At 40.4% G+C, this 19,087-nt stretch overlaps 1 protein-coding gene across 30 annotated transcripts in view; it reads right to left on the bottom strand.

Moving 5' to 3' along the window:
* The window catches only part of NEB (nebulin), a 200,297-nt gene that overhangs the window by 178,850 nt on the left and 2,360 nt on the right, over nt 1-19,087 (bottom strand). For 29 of the 30 annotated variants that reach the window (XM_057505612.1, XM_057505584.1, XM_057505595.1 and 26 more), the window contains exons 4-11: nt 16,662-16,703; nt 14,792-14,992; nt 12,878-12,985; nt 12,298-12,402; nt 11,492-11,596; nt 10,713-10,817; nt 5,896-6,000; nt 168-272 (exon numbers count right to left, since the gene is read on the bottom strand). In XM_057505612.1, coding sequence (XP_057361595.1) covers nt 168-272; nt 5,896-6,000; nt 10,713-10,817; nt 11,492-11,596; nt 12,298-12,402; nt 12,878-12,985; nt 14,792-14,992; nt 16,662-16,703 — 876 coding nt within the window. The remainder of the gene's footprint in view (nt 1-167; nt 273-5,895; nt 6,001-10,712; nt 10,818-11,491; nt 11,597-12,297; nt 12,403-12,877; nt 12,986-14,791; nt 14,993-16,661; nt 16,704-19,087) is intronic. The other variant, XM_057505585.1, reaches the window with a different exon arrangement.

Genomic DNA, 19,087 nt, shown 5'->3' with positions numbered 1-19,087 from the left:
TGGTTTCTTTCTCAGTAGGTACTCTACACGGGTCTTGACCCCAAGAAGAGGCACGTGGACTGATAGGTTCCGGTACCACTTCAGAGATAGCAGGTGGCAAGAAGTCATAAAAGAAAAAAGGGCCACCCTCTCAATCTAAGGACACGTGGCCATCGCTTCGCACTTACTGTGCTCATGTTATCAGCATTCATTCTGGCGTTTGCAACTTCAAAGCAAGGCGTCTCACTCCATTTGCCTTTGACTTTATTTTCATAGTCTTCCTTGTATTTTTGCTAAGAAAAAGAAGAGAAACAAAATCCAAGAATTGGCAAATAAGACAGCAAATCGAGGGGTCAGCTTTTAAAAATATCTTGACCAGGCTCTTCCTGGGTCCTAATGTCTTCCAACCTTCCAGTATAGTGGCAATTCACCAGACAAGAATGTTAGGTGAGGGGGTAGAGGCACTAAATCCCCCTCCTCTTGCTGAGTTTGGGAACTTCATTCACTTAGAACTCATGGGTGCTCCCTGATGTTTGAGGGAGGAAAGTCAGAGGCATCCTCCATTTATATTTCAGTTATAATAAAACCACTCAGTCCTAGATTTCCACACCAGAGGAACTGAGCCATGAATGTCTGAGCTTTACCAAAACGCCTAGTTATCCAGAAAGTAACACTGCCACAAAATGTGGCTTCAGGACTAATGAATAAGACTCCCTAGTTTAGACGTGAAGAAATTTTAATGAGAACTAGCAAGTAAATTCAAACATTGAATTGCTTCCCTATCTTCCTCCCAAGCACCATCCCACCTGAATCTCAAGCGCTGAGCACCCTTGAAGAGAGGAATTTTGTCTCCTTCATTTTGTTCACCTCAAAATCTAACACAAAACGCAGCACATAGAAATGACCTCATAAATGTTTGCTCAACTGCACTAAATTTAGTTGAGTCCATGATATGTGGTTTTGAACCATCCTGGCCTGCATGTTCTCGGAATAGAATTAACCCAGCCAACCCCAAACCTGGACACATGAGCCAGAGCCAGAGCTAGGTTAGAGCAAGGTCCCCTCCTTGCCTCATAGCAATTTGTTAACAGACACAACCACTGGCTTTCAAAGCATTTGCATACCTACACTCTCACCACATTTTGCAAGGAAAAGAATATGGTTTTCTGGTATACCTTTAACAGACCCTATACCAAGCAAGAGTTATGTGCAGAGCCACTGGGTCTGAGTTAAAGGATGCTCAGCCCTCTCTTAAATGCCCCATATCCTTTCTTCTCAAAAGGTTAATGTGCAATAAATAGCCAAGTGTAGCTATAAATTTTAGAGGTCTGAACCTAATTTCAGAAGCTCTGGGCCGAAGCCTAGACTATGATTACCAAAGGTGTGATTCAGCCTCTCAAAGCTTCAGTTTTCTCAACCACAAGTGCTGGCCATAATAACAATACCTACATAGAGAATTGTTTGGAAGATTAAATAAGATTACACACTGAAGAGTGTTTTGCGAACTCTACAGTGCTAAACAAATGTAGGGTATAGTAATTGTAATGATTACAATGATGACAGTATTATTATTATCATAACAGAGTGTAAGAAACTAGAGAAAAGAAAGTTGCAACTGTGTGTGCATGTGGTGTGTGTGTGTGTGTGTGTGTGTGTGTGTGTGTATAAATTCTTCAATGGAAATCTTTGTTGAGATAAGATTTGTCAATTAACTTGTCTACCCTCCTCCTTAAAGAATTGAAGTCAACTCTTTAGTCTGTCAAAACTGACTGAATTCAATGAGTCAAAGCTGATTTTTCAATTTGCAAAGACTGCCTATGGAAGTGTTTCTACCCTTTGGAGAACAGACCTCTTCAGAAATCTGATAAGGTTATAAAATGCCCATAAACACTTACAACTTCAGAAGTTCATGCACCCCAATCTATGGAGGAATTGAGGTTTCCCAATCTACATTCTCTGTGGGATGCTGCCCTTCTTCTGCTTGCTGCCAGAGGAAGAAAACTCTGAGATTAAGGGCAAGGGCATTTGGACCTGATGTCTCCCACACTGAGAGAGAGAGGACTTAGTAATAGAATTTGAAGTCGAGAAGGCAGCAGATACCCTTCCTGAGGTCCAAAAGTTAAGTTATTATAGAGAAACAAGAATCACATATATAGATTTATTAAGGAAAGCTGAGTAGGAGATTAATTCTCACAGTGAGAGATAGATATCTGATTTTTAAAAATACACTAAAACAAGATGCAAAATAAGAGTAGAAGACCACCCAGTCCCCTCATCCAAAGTCCTTCCTCCCTTCTTCCTCTTCATGAACCACAGCTTGTTATTTCCTGCAACCCAGAACCCAAATGGGTCAGGGTGCAAGCTGATCTCTCCAATCCACTGCTGAACACTCCCAAGTCTGGGAAGATTTTCACAACAAGGGAGGAGGCTGGAGACTGTTAACTGCAGAGGAAGTTATGGCGTCTCCCTCATCTACAGGTGGGAGAGGAAATGAAAGGATAAAGGCCTACAGCGAGAGGAATGAGAGGCGGCAGCAAGGCCTGAGTGTTTGTGTGGTACGTGGAGATGAGATTAGCCATGTTGTGGTGGGTGTGGGGGGCGCAGTCCGTCCAACTTTCCCTCCAAAACCCTACCCTAATCCTCTCCAACTCTGTCATTTTGGGAGGCAATCAATGGAAGCCTGGAGGCAGGAATTGACTTAACTTCCTCTAGGATTTTGTGTTTGTTCATTTAACAAAGTTCACTGGGTCAGTTACAAGCTCTGAGACACTTTTTGTGGGCAAGAGGGTAACTACATATCAACAGATGTAGTAAGATTGTTTCCCCAAACCATAGTCCCCCCCTCCCCACAAGTCGGCTGACAGTGTTTTCACTGGACCGTATATTAGGCACCCAATGTCCTTCTTAAACACATGGCTTCATTTTACACTTATAACATCTGCATCTGTGTTTGATGGTCATCAAATGGAAGGAATACAAAGCCAATTAGTTAACCACACTTCTATTTTGCTGTGGTAGCTAAACACTGGGACTCCTTCACGACAACACTGAGACTTTATTAATGAAAAGATGTCTTCTCAATGGGGTTAGACAAGGTCCCAACTGGTATTTTCTTTTTTTAAATTTATTTAATTAATTAATTTTTATTTTTTTATTTTTATTTTTTTTATTTTATTTTAATTTTTTTTTTGAGAGGGCATCTCTCATATTTATTGATCAAATGGTTGTTAACAACAATAAAATTCTGTATAGGGGTCTCAATGCACAATCATTAATCAACCCCAAGCCTAGTTCTCAACAGTCTCCAATCTTCTGAAGCATAACAAACAAGTTCTTACATGGTGAACAAGTTATTACATCCAACTGGTATTTTCATGGCCCACAGAGAACCCTAACTCAATCAAATCTCTTCTGGTGAAATCAATGGGAAGAAATACATAAGAAGCTCCTAAATGCCTTGGAATTTCCTGCATGATGGAAGTGCTTTTTGGTCTAATGAGAGCTCCTGGATAGCTTTATGGTACGGGCTGGTCACCAGAAAGATCAAACCATGATTAGAAGCTTGGAACTTTCTGCCCTACTTTCATCCTTCGTGGGTGGACAGGGGCTGGAGATAGAGTTAATAATCAATCAAGCCTACATGATGAGGCCTCCATAAAAATCCTTAAAGAAAGGATTTCAGAGATCTTCCAGGTCGATGAACACATTCACATGCATGCAGAGTGGCACACCCCAACTTCACGGGGACAGGAGGTCCTGAGCTTGGGACTCTTCTGGACCTCACCCAATACACCTCTTCATCCGGCTGTTCATTTATATCCTTTATCATAGCCTTTATTATATAAGAAACATCAGTTCACATACCCCTGAGTTCTGTGAGCCATTCTAGCAAATTACCAAACCTGGGGATGAGGTTGTGGGAACCCCAGATTTATAGCTGGTCAGTTGGAATTACAGGAGGCTCAGACTTGAGAATGGTGTCTGAAGTAGAGACAGTCTTGTGGGTCTGAGCCCTTAGCTTGTGAGATCTGACACTGACTCCAGGTAGTGGCAGAATTAAACTGAATTGTAGGATACCCAGGTCTTGTCAGAGAACTGGTCGGTATGGAGAATAAAACCACACATATGGGGTCAGAAGTGTTGTCAGTAAAAAGGAGAGGAAACAGAGTTTTTCCTTTCAATTCTAGATACCAGGTGCATATCAACTGGAAATTCCAACCTGAAATCTTATGCTTTTCCTATTGTGGGTCTTACTGTTATTCTGCAAGGGCAAACCCAGCCCTAGAAATGCTTTCAAAGTAACCAGGGTTCTCATCCAACTCCAGGTGGATGCTGGAGTGGTGCAGTCCATAGGCTTCTAATGCAAGCCACCACTGTAATTCTAATTTTTCTAGTAGTCATATTCAAAATATAAAAGAGCAACAGATAAATTAACTTTAATAATATATTTTACTTAACCCAACGGATCCAAAATATTATCATATTATCTATATAATCAACATAAAAATAACTAATGAGCTATTTTACATTTTTTGTTGTATTAAGTGTTCAAGATTCAGTGTATATTGTACACATATAGGACCCTTAGTTCATATGAACACATTTCAAGTGCTCAATAATCGTATGTGGCTGATGGTTGCTATATGCAAGAGTGCTGTTCTAGACTGACTGGCAAGCCTACATTAGTGGAGAGACTGATTATTAGGGGAGTCTGAAGTAGATGTCAATCACTTTCAAATATCCACATCGCATACTCAAATAAAGTAAAAGAACGTTGCCTAAGTCAGATATCTTCTAAAATACGCTTTCAATAAAAATTAAAACTGTATTTATTCTTCTTTCTAAATGACCACTTGAAAGCAGCTTTTTCTGTTTTGTCCAGAAAGATCAAATGACCTTGCTCCTTAATCTTATTTACAGTATCAACACATTCAGTAGGCCATCTCTTCATGGAGAGCTCTAAAAAGTTACTTTCTGCTTAGCTCTGAGCAAAATTTCAGGTTCCTGGAAATCCTATTAGTGAAATTCTACTGCTTACTACATCTTTTGTCCCAGTAGCCTTGGGTTATTCAGTTAAGTAATCTGTAATATCAGCACTAAACATCACCAAACAGACTTCATCATCCATAACTTCTTATCCTTTTCCTTTATTGGAGACATCCTTTCCCAGAAAATAATTAAACAATATAGAAATCTTGAGGTTCCATCAAAATTCAGGCAGAGGACCAAACTGAGATGCAAATTCATAGAGGGCAAAGAAAATGTATTTCAAAGCAGCAGTACCCAGGAGAAGGTGGCCTGATTTGAACCAATTTAAAATAGGCATTTAGCATGGGCCTATTCATCAGTGGAACATCTGTCTCTCTGCATTCCTTGCCAGGGCTACATTCCTCAGAGCTACTTTACCCATCTAAATATAGGTGGACTGAAGCTGTTTGCCAGGGCCTTAGATGTTAGGGGGCTAGCTGCCCCCCGCTGTCAGACTAAGCCGTGTCTGAGAGACCACTCATGCGTTCTTATTCCTCCAAGTTGGGCTGAGAGCATAAAACTACATGGGGTCTTCACCTGAATGAAAACAATCATCTCCTCTGTGGAAACACGTGGTTATTTGGTTCTCTATTAGTATCAGTCCCCGTTAAGTCAAAATGTCGAAAGCCATCACAAATATGGGCTCTGTGTTCAAAATGCGGCTTTTGCATTTATCAATTACTGAATCATCAAGCGGGTGAACATTTAATATGGCTCCACCATGTTAATGGATGTGTTCCTTTTGTGGCAGCATGGCTAGGGGCATCTGCAAAAATACTCTTGGTGTTTGTGTTGCATCCTTAGGTTCACCTTAGTTACTGTCTCTGATGGTCGAAATGATTAAGCAAAGTTTTCAAGGGAGACGGTGTCCCAGACCTATTTACTTACCTTGCTCACTTGATTGGTCACTTTCTTGGCAAATTCTATATCTGGAGGATCTGGCAGAGATGTGAACTGAGCTTGCTGTTCAGCCAGACCTTTTTTGTAGGCAATCTGACAGAATCAAAGAGAGGAATGAATACTCATGAGCCATAGAAAGTTAGTCTACTTCCCATGTTCCTTTTATTGGCATCTTGAAAAAAGATTATGTTTTCATCTTTATGTGAAGGTTTAAGTTTTAGCGTATACCACGTAACTGTAATGAATCCTTACAGATGTTACACCCCGTTGCTCTTGGTATCACTGGTGACGTCTATCTCTTTGCATCCTCCCTCTTCTCCAAGATTATTGGTCCTAGATCTGTTTCCTCCCATTTATCTCCATATCATGATTGGTAATTGAATTATTCTCTTAATCGGCATCCCCAACTCTGGACCTCCTGTCTTTACATCACACCCGCTAGCAAACCCGCAGCTCTGGATCGACTCAACCGCACCCTTCTGTTCTTACTTCCAGGACACTGAGTGCTACTGAAGAAAATCACACCACTCTATAGACTGGATAATGGTAATGATAAGCAGGGCTAAAGGGACACTGGAAGAAGGTATGGAGGAGGGAGAGGGAGCCTCTTGAACCTGAGCCTTTAGCTTGAGATCTGGGTGCCTGCTCAGTGATATGTTCTGTGGGGGTCAGGTGGCCAACACTCGGGATTTATGGTATCCAGTTACCACTTCCCTTTCTATTCTCAGCTTTCTCCTTCATAAAGAATGGCTACAAATATACTTCTCCTTCCCTGTACATCCCCGCCTCCCGCACCTGCTGCGTGGCTCAGAACTCCTGCACTCAGGGAGCTGCTCCCTCCGGTGGTCCGCTGTGCCTAGTTCCCTCAGTCACCCCTCCTCTCTCTTCCAGCTTGGACCACTCCCTCTTCATTAGCTGCTTTCCTTCAGCTTATAAAATTCCTCTCTTGCCTTAAAATGGACATCATGTTCATTAATCACGCATCCCCTTCTCTCTTGCCCTCCTTGTTTTCTTCACTATCAACCCCTCTAGCTTTTTCTTCCACCAGTCTTGACCCCCACCCGCCTCCAGCAATACAGAACTATTCACAGACCCCCGGGTACAGGTCCCTAGACCTCATACCTCCTCTTCCCTTTCCCTGCAATGCCCTAACTCCACCCTCTCCGCACCTGCCTGCAAACCACCGCTCATTCTCCATGTTTCAGGGCAAGTGTGTTTTCGCTCTCGAGCCCTCCTTTGGCCTGATGACCTTTCCTGGCATCTGATTCAACTTGGCCCTTAACTCCTTTAAAGGAGTTACAGGTTGACACTGTAACTGGTTGTTTACATGTCTGTCCTTCCTTGGACTGTGAGTTCTGGACTTTCTTTTGAGAATCCTAGTGGCCTGCACAGTCCCTGACTACAGCGAGGGTTCAATGACTGATTTCTCAATGAGTGTTTTATATACTAAGGTCATTGGGGGAAGTATGGAGAGGAGCATTAGCCTCTCAACTCTTGCACTCCTCAGTTGTAAAACCTCTACATATTATTCTCCTTCCACGTGGCAGTAGTCTTATTTATAAAGTAAGGGGGCTGGAGAGTTCTAGTGTCCCAATCATTTCTTCATGTATTAATTAAGTTTAACTATATCTTATCTTAACAATAGCTACCTAGTGCCTATAACAAAAGCTTTCATGAACATCAAATCAATTGGGACATAAATGACAGGTTTTTAAATGTATTTATGTTAATTCCACTGCCTAATTTCTTTTAAGTAAGTGAAGATTTTATTTTAGGCATAGGACAACTAGTATTTTCCATGGCTAGCTAAGTCCTTAGAGAGAAAGCAACATTTTATCAGGAGAAACACTTATTAAGTATGACAAACTGTCAAGAACGTTCAGAAAATCAGATCTAGAAATCCTAATTTCTCAGGAACCTTGTTCACAATTGCCTAGTTGGAATTCTGTACCCTGTATCAGCTTAAAGACCCTCTTAGTGTTTGCAAAGTATTTTGTCTCTAAATAGGGTTAAGAGGGATGCAGGAAGAAGGTACAAGAGATGGGGAGGGAGCCTCTGACCCCAAGTCCTTAGCTTGAAATCTGCGTGCCTATCCCGTAGTATGTTCTCTGAACAACAGCTTCTTGGGATTCTGTGCCCAATAGTTGTAGAAGCTCATGGTGCTGACAACAGTATTAATAGGCATGTTGGTAACCTGACATTTAGTGCACACCTGGTCTGCAATACAAGTAAAAGCCACATCTTAACTGCCAAGTTTTTCTGAGCAAGGATGGGTAGGTTTTACTTATTATATTCTCTTTCATTATGTCTCTTACTGAGATATCTCAAAAAAAAGGTGGTTAAATTTAATTGCTCAGAGTTCATAGCACTAGAGTGGCATGGAGGCAACCCTTCATCTCTTCATTTTATGGATAAAGGGAGACGTTCGGAGATTAAGCGTTTTCTTGGAAACCTCTCCCTAGGTTTTCATGACACAGCATTTCTTGGTTTCCCTTCAACTTCTCTGACTGTTTGATCCCCCACCTTTTGCTGGCTCCTTTCCAGATGTCCTGACACTGGGTGTCCTCCAAAGCTCTGCCCTTGATCATACACTGTTCTGTCTCCCTCATACACTTTCATGTCTTGAACTGTCACTTTTATTCTAATGACTCTCAAATATTAATCTCTTGTCCTGATCTCGTACCTATGCAATAATACTAAATTTCTAATTTACCATAAGATGTCTTGTTCTGAATGTTCCTTCAATTATTTCAACTCTATTTCTTTTTCCACTAATGTCTCTGTACCAGTTGTACCTCTGTACGCCCAGACGACCAGTGTGTCATAAACTCACCTGACTCTCTCCTCTCCTTCAACTGTAATACCCAATGTCCTTCACATGCTTATTGCCAGTATATTCACCATATCAATTATATCCAATGCTTATTACCTTCAGATTCCTTTCTTCCTCTCCTCTGTCCCTGTCACTCTCAGATCCATCCATATTACTGAAAAAGCCTTCCATGAATGATGACATTCTTTCCTAGTCCCAGTCTACCATATTGTCCATCAAAATTTCTCCGGATTCTACTTTTACTATACGGTTTTCCTCTCCAAAATCTTGTGATGCCTCTTATTGCCCACCATATCATGCTAAATCTATTTTCCTTGGTTTTCAAGGTCCCTCTGCCCATTTCTTACAAATACTTTCCTAAATAGGCACCCACAGCCTTCAGTTTCCTTGTCCCTTAAAACGGAAGTCATTGCACCTCTGTCCCTTTGCTCACAGGCTCACTCCTCTGGAAATACCTCTCCTGCTCCTCGCTGCTCATTCTCTCAAGATTCCCACTTCCACACAGCCTTCTATGATTCCTCACAGGTTTCCTGTCTTTCTCTTAGCAAGTATTAGACTATAGGATTTGTGGTTTTAACAAACTTTCTCTTATTGCTTAATATATAACATTTTCATCTTACCAGCCTGATTAAAAATTCTTGTACTTTTCTATCCTGCCAGGTATGCATGTATAAGGAATTCCAATAAATAACTATTGATTGCCTGATAAAGGTCACACAACAATATTATATATTCATGAGATGTAGGAATAAAAAGCTAATCTTAAAAAAGAAGAGGTCTCTCCACATGTTAAAATTGGTGCCATGTACTAGACCGCCTTAATATTTTGTTATGCTTTTTTTAGTCTCTAACTTGATCTACAGAAGGATAGGAGTATATCTGTGCTATATTTTAACCAGTTATATGCAAAGTGGGATAGAAATATGCCCACTAAATTTGCAGGTGATATCAAGTGAGAGGCAATAAAAATTAGACCTCAGAAGTTGGAGAGACCATCAAATGAGAAGGCATAATTCCAGTTGGGGGCAAGATAGGATCCTAAGATCCACTGGAAATAAATGCCAACTGGCTTATTAAGTCCATATTGAATGGAAGAGGTTCCAGGGTCTGGCTGAAAATTGAGTGAAAAATAGTTTGTTGTTTTATAATGTAACACTCCCCGGAAGAGCAGAGCAGTAGTCCTTGGATTTTCAGTCTGGCCTCTAGCAAACTCAGGGGTCAGGAAGTCAAGTACCTCAGAACACGGGAAGTGCTCGGCTTGGCTGGGGCTCTCCACTCAGCTGCTTTCAACCCTAAGGCCTCTATGAGGCCTTTTAAGTTCCTCTAATAAACAGTTTTCAAGGGCTGTGATGCTAAAATTCTAACCAGAGAGAGACTGCTGATTTTTTACTAATTCTGAAATAGCCTCCACCCAATGGCAAGAGCTATTTGTGAGATGACTGCAGCAAACATGTTTGGACAAGCCTGTCAGTCAGGCCCCCCGAGCAGAACAAGGGGGACACAGCGCAATTCAGCCGTTATAGTTAGAACAGCAAATCAAAGTCCTTCAGTAACATTGCTCACTTCATACATCTGGGAAGGTGACTGTGATCCCAACAGTCTTTTTAAAATGCACTTTATTGTCGTAGAGAAAATGTCAACTCCAGCCAAGGGGACAGAAGAGCACATGTGCTTATGGAAAGAGCAATGGTTTGGGATCCCAAGACCAGGCTTCTAGCCTGGGCTCTGCCACTATCAGGTTCCTCACTTGTAAGGGGATGGGACTAAATTATGTCTAATAGACATTATAAAATCTAACTTAAATTAGATATCCCAAGTTATAATGATTCTAGACATATTCCTCTACAATAATGGCATTTAGCATTTTTTTAAAAGAACTATGATATACATTTTAAAAAAGAACTGGCCAGAATATGTAACTCAAGGTGTCCTGATTCCTCACTCCCAGTAGTGCCAACTGCATTTCACTTACATCACTGAGAGCTTTCTGGGCTTGGGCGACCCTTCTCAGCTCTGGGCTATCGTTATATGGGTAAAACAAACTCTTGTCGGCGTCCCAGTCTTCAGTGTACAATTTCTAAATCAGAAAAGAGTAAAAAGTTATGAGAAAGTGAGATCACACTTAAATGAAATACATAATTTTCAATCTATCCACAATGGCATTAAGAATCAAGGGCAGGATAAGGGCAAAGGTAAATGGAATTCACAGATAACACCCCCCCTTCCATCCTGTCCAAGTCATATTTATTAATAGCTTGCCCTGCTCTCCTGACAAACCTTACTTACAGACAGGTAAAGGTATCTGATTGTATTTCACCACCTCTCTGGGACTTTACTTGCCTCCTGCAACAAGTACTAATGCAAGTGTAGGGAGCCAGGAAGCACTTACCAGGGTTTCTGGCCCCACATGAACCTTGAATGAGAGTGATCTCCAGGAATATCCAAAGTGTGCATGGGGTCTATGCTGTGTGGGTCTCTGTGCGTTTCTCAGAGCCCGTTCTCAGATGCATCTGCGTTCTTTCCACACATTCTTCTCCCAGGCTGCTCAGATTCCTGATAGGACTCTCTCCTGCACTTTTTTCTCAGTTTCTCCCTGCCAAACCTATCCCTGCCACCCTACAAGTCTCAAAACTACTCACAAAAAGATTGGGGAAGCACATTGCAGATCAATAAGAGTACTGGGTATTCCTTTAAACTACCCAGTGGGAGGACACGGGACGCTAGAAGTGGCGATGGAGCAGAGACCCTTACCTTGCTGAACATGGCTGTGTTCTTAATGGCCTGGACAAGTTCAGGGGCATCAGGGGGAAGCAGGTACTTATCCTTGGTGTCTTCCCAGTTCTGCTTGTATAAAACCTAGACACAAGAGCAGAGGACCTGTAGCTTGATGCTTCCCCAGAGAGCAAGAAGTTGTAGAGAACAAAGCAGAGCACTGTGGGGAGTCCTTCATGCCCAAGGCATCCTTGCACTGAGGCTGCCCATGTGCCCGTGTATTACTAGCATCAATTGTGAAAATGTGACCACGTCTAAATCCCATAACGCTTTTCCTGCCTTAGTAAGCTTCTCACTAGAAAAGTCTAAATTTTAAACTAAATCATGGTTCTGTTTCTGTATAGATCCCTTTTAAAGGCTGCAATCTCTGTCAGTCATTGGCTGAATTTGGGTGGTAAACATGTTTCTTTTGACTTACCTGGTATTTTTTTATGTTTTTAATTAGTTGCCTACATTTGAAATTTGGATATTCCTCATAAAGATTAAGCTCCTCAACTTCTTTAAAAATAAATAAGAGACTCTAGCAACACTGGGACTGTGTGCTCTGCACATCAACTGCCTGGAGCTGGGCTGCAGGGCATGGGCTCTCCAATGCCCCATAGTTCCAACGGGCCTCTGCAGCCATCTGTGTGGTCTCCCTGCCACATGTGGGCATCAGAGACTCACTGTGAGTGAGACTCGTAAGCATGTTCATGGATCACACATGTTCAGTTTTCTCATCTAAAGCCAGGCAGAGGTAATACATATGAAATTTAATACCCCAGCCATCCATCCCATGACCTTACCTTACTGACTTGCTGCGACACTTTCTTGGCGTGCTCAATGTCTTTTGCTTTTTCATCTACATGACAGATAGTTTTAGCGACATCACCATCCGTTCGATACTTAACCTGCAGAAATAATGCACAAGGTTCGTGACAGGCATGAATGTGTGAGGATATTAAAGAAACCTTATTCCCAAAGAGCAGTAACCCCGCGACTTGATGTCTGCACAATAAAGCAAAGTTTCTATATTTTAGGTAGAAAATTGTGATCTCCAAGATCTGCAGAGCTCCTGCATTTGTGGCTTGCCTGCTTTCCTGGCTGAATTACAGTCTCTCTGTGCTCCTACCTGGAAGATGATTGTGAATTAGAACTTCTATCTCATACCGTCTCTTAAGCCAATTTGCTAAGCCAAGCTTTTCAAGTCTCTCTGAGTTCACTTTTAGAGCCACCACTCCATTGCCATTGCTTCTTCTGGATTTCTAGACTGGCTCACATTAATTCAACCCCTTATCCTCTCTACAACTACTTAGAGCCTTCAATTCCCAGCAATCAGCATATTTTTGAGATGTCTCTCTCCTTTATTTTAGCAATGCAGCCCACCTCACTGAGTTGATCTTGTACTTTCTTGATTCTGCGAAGTTCTGGGGTATCGGTAGTGATGGCATAAGACTGTCCTTTTGCTTTCTCATAGTTCTCCTTGTATTTGTTCTGAAAAGAATATCAGATATTAGCCTAAAACCTGACAAGGCAGAAGCAGCAATTTTAGATAATACATTCATCCCTACCTAATTAAAAAAAAAAATCTTCCAGTTAAACAATGATCAGTTATAATAGCTTTCTTTCTGTTGCCTACCCTAGTTCTCAGCAAAGACTAAAATAGATTTGTTAACTGCTCTTCCTAAATATGGTTGGACACTGGAGACAGCAGAAATTTTATTACAGACTATCATCTTGGAAAGGCCCTAAAATGATTCTCTCAATGGTTTTATTGTCTGAATGTACACACAAAAAGCCTGAACCTCAATAATTTTAGAAAATAACTACACATGTTGAATCAAGTCTGAAAAGATTCAGTTGTTAATACAATGCAAAAATATTCAACTTAGAAGTTGTGGCTAAATCTCAGTGATTTTGAGAGTTCAGACACTAGCTGAATTAATGGAAGTCTGAATTATGGAGTATTTTGAAAATGAATAAAATTTTATTTCTGCTAAAGAGTTTTGCTTTAATAACAATCTGCATAATTTATCAGTATTAATGCTCCAAGAGTATTCTTGAATGGAGTAGTCAACAATCTAAATCATACTACTGATTTCTATACTAACCACTTAAAAAATACTATACTAACCATTAAAAAAATTAACTTTTGCTAACATTTTGTCAGACTATTAGAAATTCTAGGATATTAGTGTTTGAAACTATAAGATTTTATGGCAACAAGTTGACCAAAGAAATCCTGTCTTTGCTGAATACTGCAATAATAAAGGAGGCAAGATAATCTTGTTTTCAGAAATCTAAGAAACCTAAGTTTTAGATCATTCAGGACTCAACTAGAAATTTACCAAATTGTCCCCACTGAACCAAAAATGAATATTTATTGGCAAACCACAATAGGATGATTTAAACATAAGCATTAGTCTTATATAATCCAATGTTCCCCTGAGCTACTTTTCATTTCTTCAAGCCTCCATGGGACATGCAATCAGGCCATCTAGGGGGACCTCAGCCTACCATGGACAATCAACAAGTTAGATCCATTCAAGTGGGTCTCAGTCTGCTGCCAGTCAATGTAACTTATAGAACTGCACATAGAATTGAAGAACCAGGGACTTCCAACAGCAGTGATTGTCATCCTGGGCTATACACCAGAATCACCTGGGCAGCTTTTAAAAGTCCTTTTCCACAGGTTTGGACTGGAATGATTAAACCAGAATGGCCTGGTCATCAGTAGTTTGAAAGCTCCCAGAGGATTCTAACATGTAGCCCCACGGAAAACCACAGTGGGGTGGGACATTCTGATCCTCAATGTCAGATGAGTTCCTAGTCTGCTCCTGGTTTTCTAAGCTATGTGCTCATCTTCACTATATACCACTTAGTGACCTTTTTACATACTGTTAACTAGTCTGCTTAAGAGGCATCCTGCTCAGACACAGTTCAAATAGATGTTATTTAGCTTTCATGAACTGATTTCTACTAAACCTATATTTATGATTTCACTATTGTAGAATGTCTAACCAGTAGTGATTAAATACCAGTTAATGCTTTATAACTGGTCTTAAGCCTATTTTGTGGGAATAATTTCACTAAGGATGCTTTCCCCAATGCTGCAATTGTGCAAATAAATTACATGAAAGGAGAATTCAAGAGTTACAAAAGCTTGTGATTTTTGTAGAATAACTTTTTCTCACACAGGTTTGAGAAAAAAAATCCAGCCAGCAGCTAAAATAAAATCAGTTGACATCAATACTTTCTCAATAATAAAAACCAAATTAGCAGAACTTGTCTGAAACTTACTGGGCTAAATAGATTTTGCATTTTCTGACTGTGTTCGATGTAGGGGGTCATGAACTTTGAAGAATCCACTTTCTTCCGGATAACCTTCTTCCTCTGCTCTGGCTTTGCCGGTACTGGCTGTGCCACAGCTGGTTTGTAAGTTTCTGATTGTCCATAGGCAGGTGTTGTCGTCGTCGTGGTTTCATAGATTTCTGTTATTGTCTGAAAATTTGATATGCAGACCAATATTGTTATGATAGTAAAAACTGTGATACCATGATCTTGATATACACTATTCTGACTTCACATCAGACTTCCGTTCCTAGTGTTACTTTTTACATATCTAAAACAGGCCAAGCAGGAAACCACGCAGTATATCCGTTTGAAGGCACATTATGTTACATAAATCTAAAAGCTGATTGTTCAAGAGTGCATGGAGTAAAAAGGTTACTCCTTATTAATTTGCAACATTGCCTTAAAATTCCATTTGCAGAAAGGAACTCAAACACTGAAAGGTAGGTTAAAAATCAGAAATAAAATATTCTTAAACATTTAAAATCTTCTTAAATTGTCTGTGTAAAGTAAAAGCAAACTTGGGATCAGAGAACAAAAGATTAAGAAATCAAAAGCTCTAATTCTTGACTTTAATATTAACTTCTAAATGAATCTAAGAAGTCAGTTAGTTGTTCTACTGGAATATAGGCATTCTCTGTAATAAGAGACAAAGAATAATGAGCTTAAAAAATGAATCACATCAATACTACATTCTCTTGGTCTCATCAGTTAATTAATGTGAACTGGAGTGCCATTTACACTAATAAACGCTTAGGTGGACAAGAATAATGATGACAATATAATAGGATAATTATCCTTACCACAGTCCTACATATGTGGTGGGTGGGAAATTACTGTTTCTTTCAACAAGCTATATAGTGGAAGAAACCTAGGTCCCAAATTTGGGTCTAGTCCAAGGCTAAAAATATCATATGCAAGAAAAGAAGGTAAGCAACAGATCTTCAATCCATGTCATAGCATAATTTCCTTCACAGCTAATGTCTGTAGCAAAGGCAGAATTCTAGCAACAATTAGAAAAAGAAAAACCTAAATAATAAGGAAATTATATGTCTATGACATGTGCTCTATGACAACTTCCTCTAGTGGTGTCAGATCACTGCTAATAGGTTGCTTTCTGCCTATTCCCACTGATATGTGGTTGACTGTGAGAAACTAACCAATTTCAGCATCTACCGATGTTAGTTTTCATGCAGTCCCAGGCTCTCTGGCCAGGCTGTAGGGTTAGCCATCTACATCACTGTTTGTTGGGCTCAGGAAAAATAGCTCCATGCAGAAAATGAAGCATGAGTGAGGTTTTTAACATTGAAAAAAAGTTTTAATTTGGGATATATATGGGAATGGCTTTCTTAGAATTCCTAATGTGCTAAAAATCTAAGTCACCTTTCATTACATCATTAGGGACAGACGCCTGGAGGCCCATCCCTTGGAGGCAGAGAGAGTGCCCCCCGAGTTATAACTATACAGTAAAACTGCTGGTCCCCTCGCAAATCACAAATCAAAAGCCATCCCTTTGCTTCAGTCAGAGAGTGGTGATAGCCACTGAAATTACTCTAATTAGTATCACCTATACCAAAAATACCACACGAGCAATTGGGGAAGTCATCCCCAGCCATCTTGGATACATTGAACAGCAACAACAGTGATGTGATCTGTCAAACAGGCAATGTTCATTCTTATACCATCAGCGGCTGGACACACACAGGTGAGTGGCCCTCCCTCAGATCTCCCTTTTGCCCGCTCTGTGGCCCTGGGGAGTCTGGGAGCGGGGACGCTCTGCTTTGAGCATGCAGTTTGTCAGGCATGGGCTGAGTCTTACCTCCCCTGGCACCTGCTCATAGACTATTTCTTCTGTGTAGTACTATAAACAGAGCACAAAGGCATCGTCATGAGAACCAAAGCAGAAATCAGCTCTCCTCTGCCTCAGCTGAACCACTTAGGTTATTTCCTAGTTGTTTTGCAATATCTGGGGAAGGAAGTAGGTGAGGAAGCCTGTTCATGTTTTGGGACTCATTTTAACTGTGTGAAATGTCTTGGAAGTTAAAGTGAATGCCAGCAGACTGGACAAGGAGATGCGGAGTGGGAGAAAGGTGTCTGAGTTAGTTATGTGTCAGGGGAAGCTGTTGGGACAAGTGAAACTTTTTTTTATGGTACCCAAGGTAGAATTTGCCAAGAAAAGAATCTAGTAACAAAATCTTTAGTGTGTGGGTTAGGCAGAGAGGAACTGGGATAGAACCCACCGTTTGCTAACTAACAATAAAACAAAACAGAAACCTCAGTGTGAATAGAATTTTTAAATGGGTTGGATCATGGAAACACACAGATCTAAAGGCACAAACACATCTCAATTATCCCTGCACTACCCTGATTGCTAAGTAATGAGAGTGTCTCTGGGAGTGATAGACAAATCCCTTTCCATAGCGTGATGTGCTGAAAGGATGCCAAGATGCAAATTTACAAATTCCAAGGAGAGAAGGAAAAAATGAGGAGATGCCTTCTTACAAGATGTGGGAAAGTTAGGCTGCAGTTTGCCTCTGGTGGCTCTGACGTGCCTGCGGGCTGGATCTGAAGTCAAATCTACTTTTGTTCTACTTCTAACATCACCAGCAATAAATAGATGTGGATAGGCAACTGGCTGACATTTTGTTTCACATGCGTAAGGAGAGTGGAATCCTGCCCCAGTGTCACCCAGCTAAGCTGGGAGAACAGAAGGAAGATGGGGTTAGGCCATGGCACACAAGAAAGATAAAAATGAAACACTGGCTCATTTTCTCAGTCAACAAAATGTATAACATTTTTCTGCTTCATTTTTCTTTTCTCTGCCACTGAAACATATCTATACTTAGGGAAAGGGAAAAACACTGAGTACAAAATTTCCCTCAGCAGTCTCTTTGCTTCTGCCCTTGGTTCAGTGAAATGTCATCAAATTACTTAACCATTGTCAATAGGTCACATGCTCTATTTCACCCACAGTAAAATTATTATAAAACTAGTCTAATGTCCCTCACTCTTGTACCTTCTTTGCTCCTGTGCTGTTTTATTTTATTTTTTACTTTATTTCATCTGTATGTCCTTACACATAGCAACAGAAATCAAGCTCTTACAGGACAGAGAATTTCTCTTTTATATGCTTGTACGTTCATCACATGAGAAATATCATTCAGACACCGTAGGAAATACTGCTTGACGCTGACCCACATGGAACTATTCCTCTGGTCACACAAAACATCAGTGACTTGAGAAGAAATATTACACTAAAATTAATGATTCACAACTATTTTGGATTTTCTTAGCATCCAAGTAAAAGTGGCTCTTTGCTACCATCCAGTTTTACTTTCATAGGGTTCACACCATTGGTAAATACATCTTAGGAATAAGCTTATAAAACACATTATCCAAATGGTTGGCGTTAGCTTATATGCCATATCTCACTTTTTTTTTTTTTAGAGCTGTGCCACTAATAGATAGCACATCCTTTCTTCCTTTCCTTTCCTCCAAGCTTAAGTTTGTGTAAAGAATGACATACAATTTTATTTAGGTGTCCAAGATTCCTAGGAGTTGGAGTTTTAAAGCTCGTTTCTGTTTTTTGAACGCTTCCCTGACCATGTTCTTGAATTTGCTACCATTGCATTCTCATGGCATCTTTTATGGGGTCAGAGAGACCTTGGTTCAACACTCCCTGGCAGGAAGTCTCCTAGTTTAGCACTTGCTGGTCAGACCCAGAAGCAGTAATGGAAACAAAATGGAAAGGATGAGATGTTTAAAAATAGCCCCTTCCATTTTTATGACATCTAGTTAAACCAGTCAAGTCTAGCACTAGGGACAATTTCCAGTGACCAACAGACACAATTATTTAAGAAAGACAAGGGATATTAAAGTTGGAAGCCAGAAAGTATTCCTGGCATTACCTTCACAGAGCAGGCAATTTAATTTATAATCGTGTATGTGTTTAATAGTGTATGTTCACTTAGGGGTGTTTGTAAAATGCCCACTAGTGATAATATTGAAAACTGAGGATACAGCCTTTGATATTTAAACAGGAGACATTGAATGCTATACTGTATGAAATCTGTTCTGGTTTGGCTTTATTTTGTTTTTTCTTATCCTTCACGTGAATAAAAGCAATTTTATTTGTAGAATCAAATAAAATTGTTCTCATCTAAATATTGACTGGTCACTAAAATATCTTCCAAAGACACATTTGGGTACTTTAATTTGGAATTTGGTTCTGGGAAGCCCTTAAAG

The sequence above is a fragment of the Manis pentadactyla genome, chromosome 8 (genome assembly GCF_030020395.1).
Source record: "Manis pentadactyla isolate mManPen7 chromosome 8, mManPen7.hap1, whole genome shotgun sequence".
NCBI lineage: Eukaryota > Metazoa > Chordata > Mammalia > Pholidota > Manidae > Manis > Manis pentadactyla.
The sequence above is the reverse complement of the archived record's forward strand: the minus strand, read 5'-3'. Positions and strand labels throughout refer to the sequence as shown.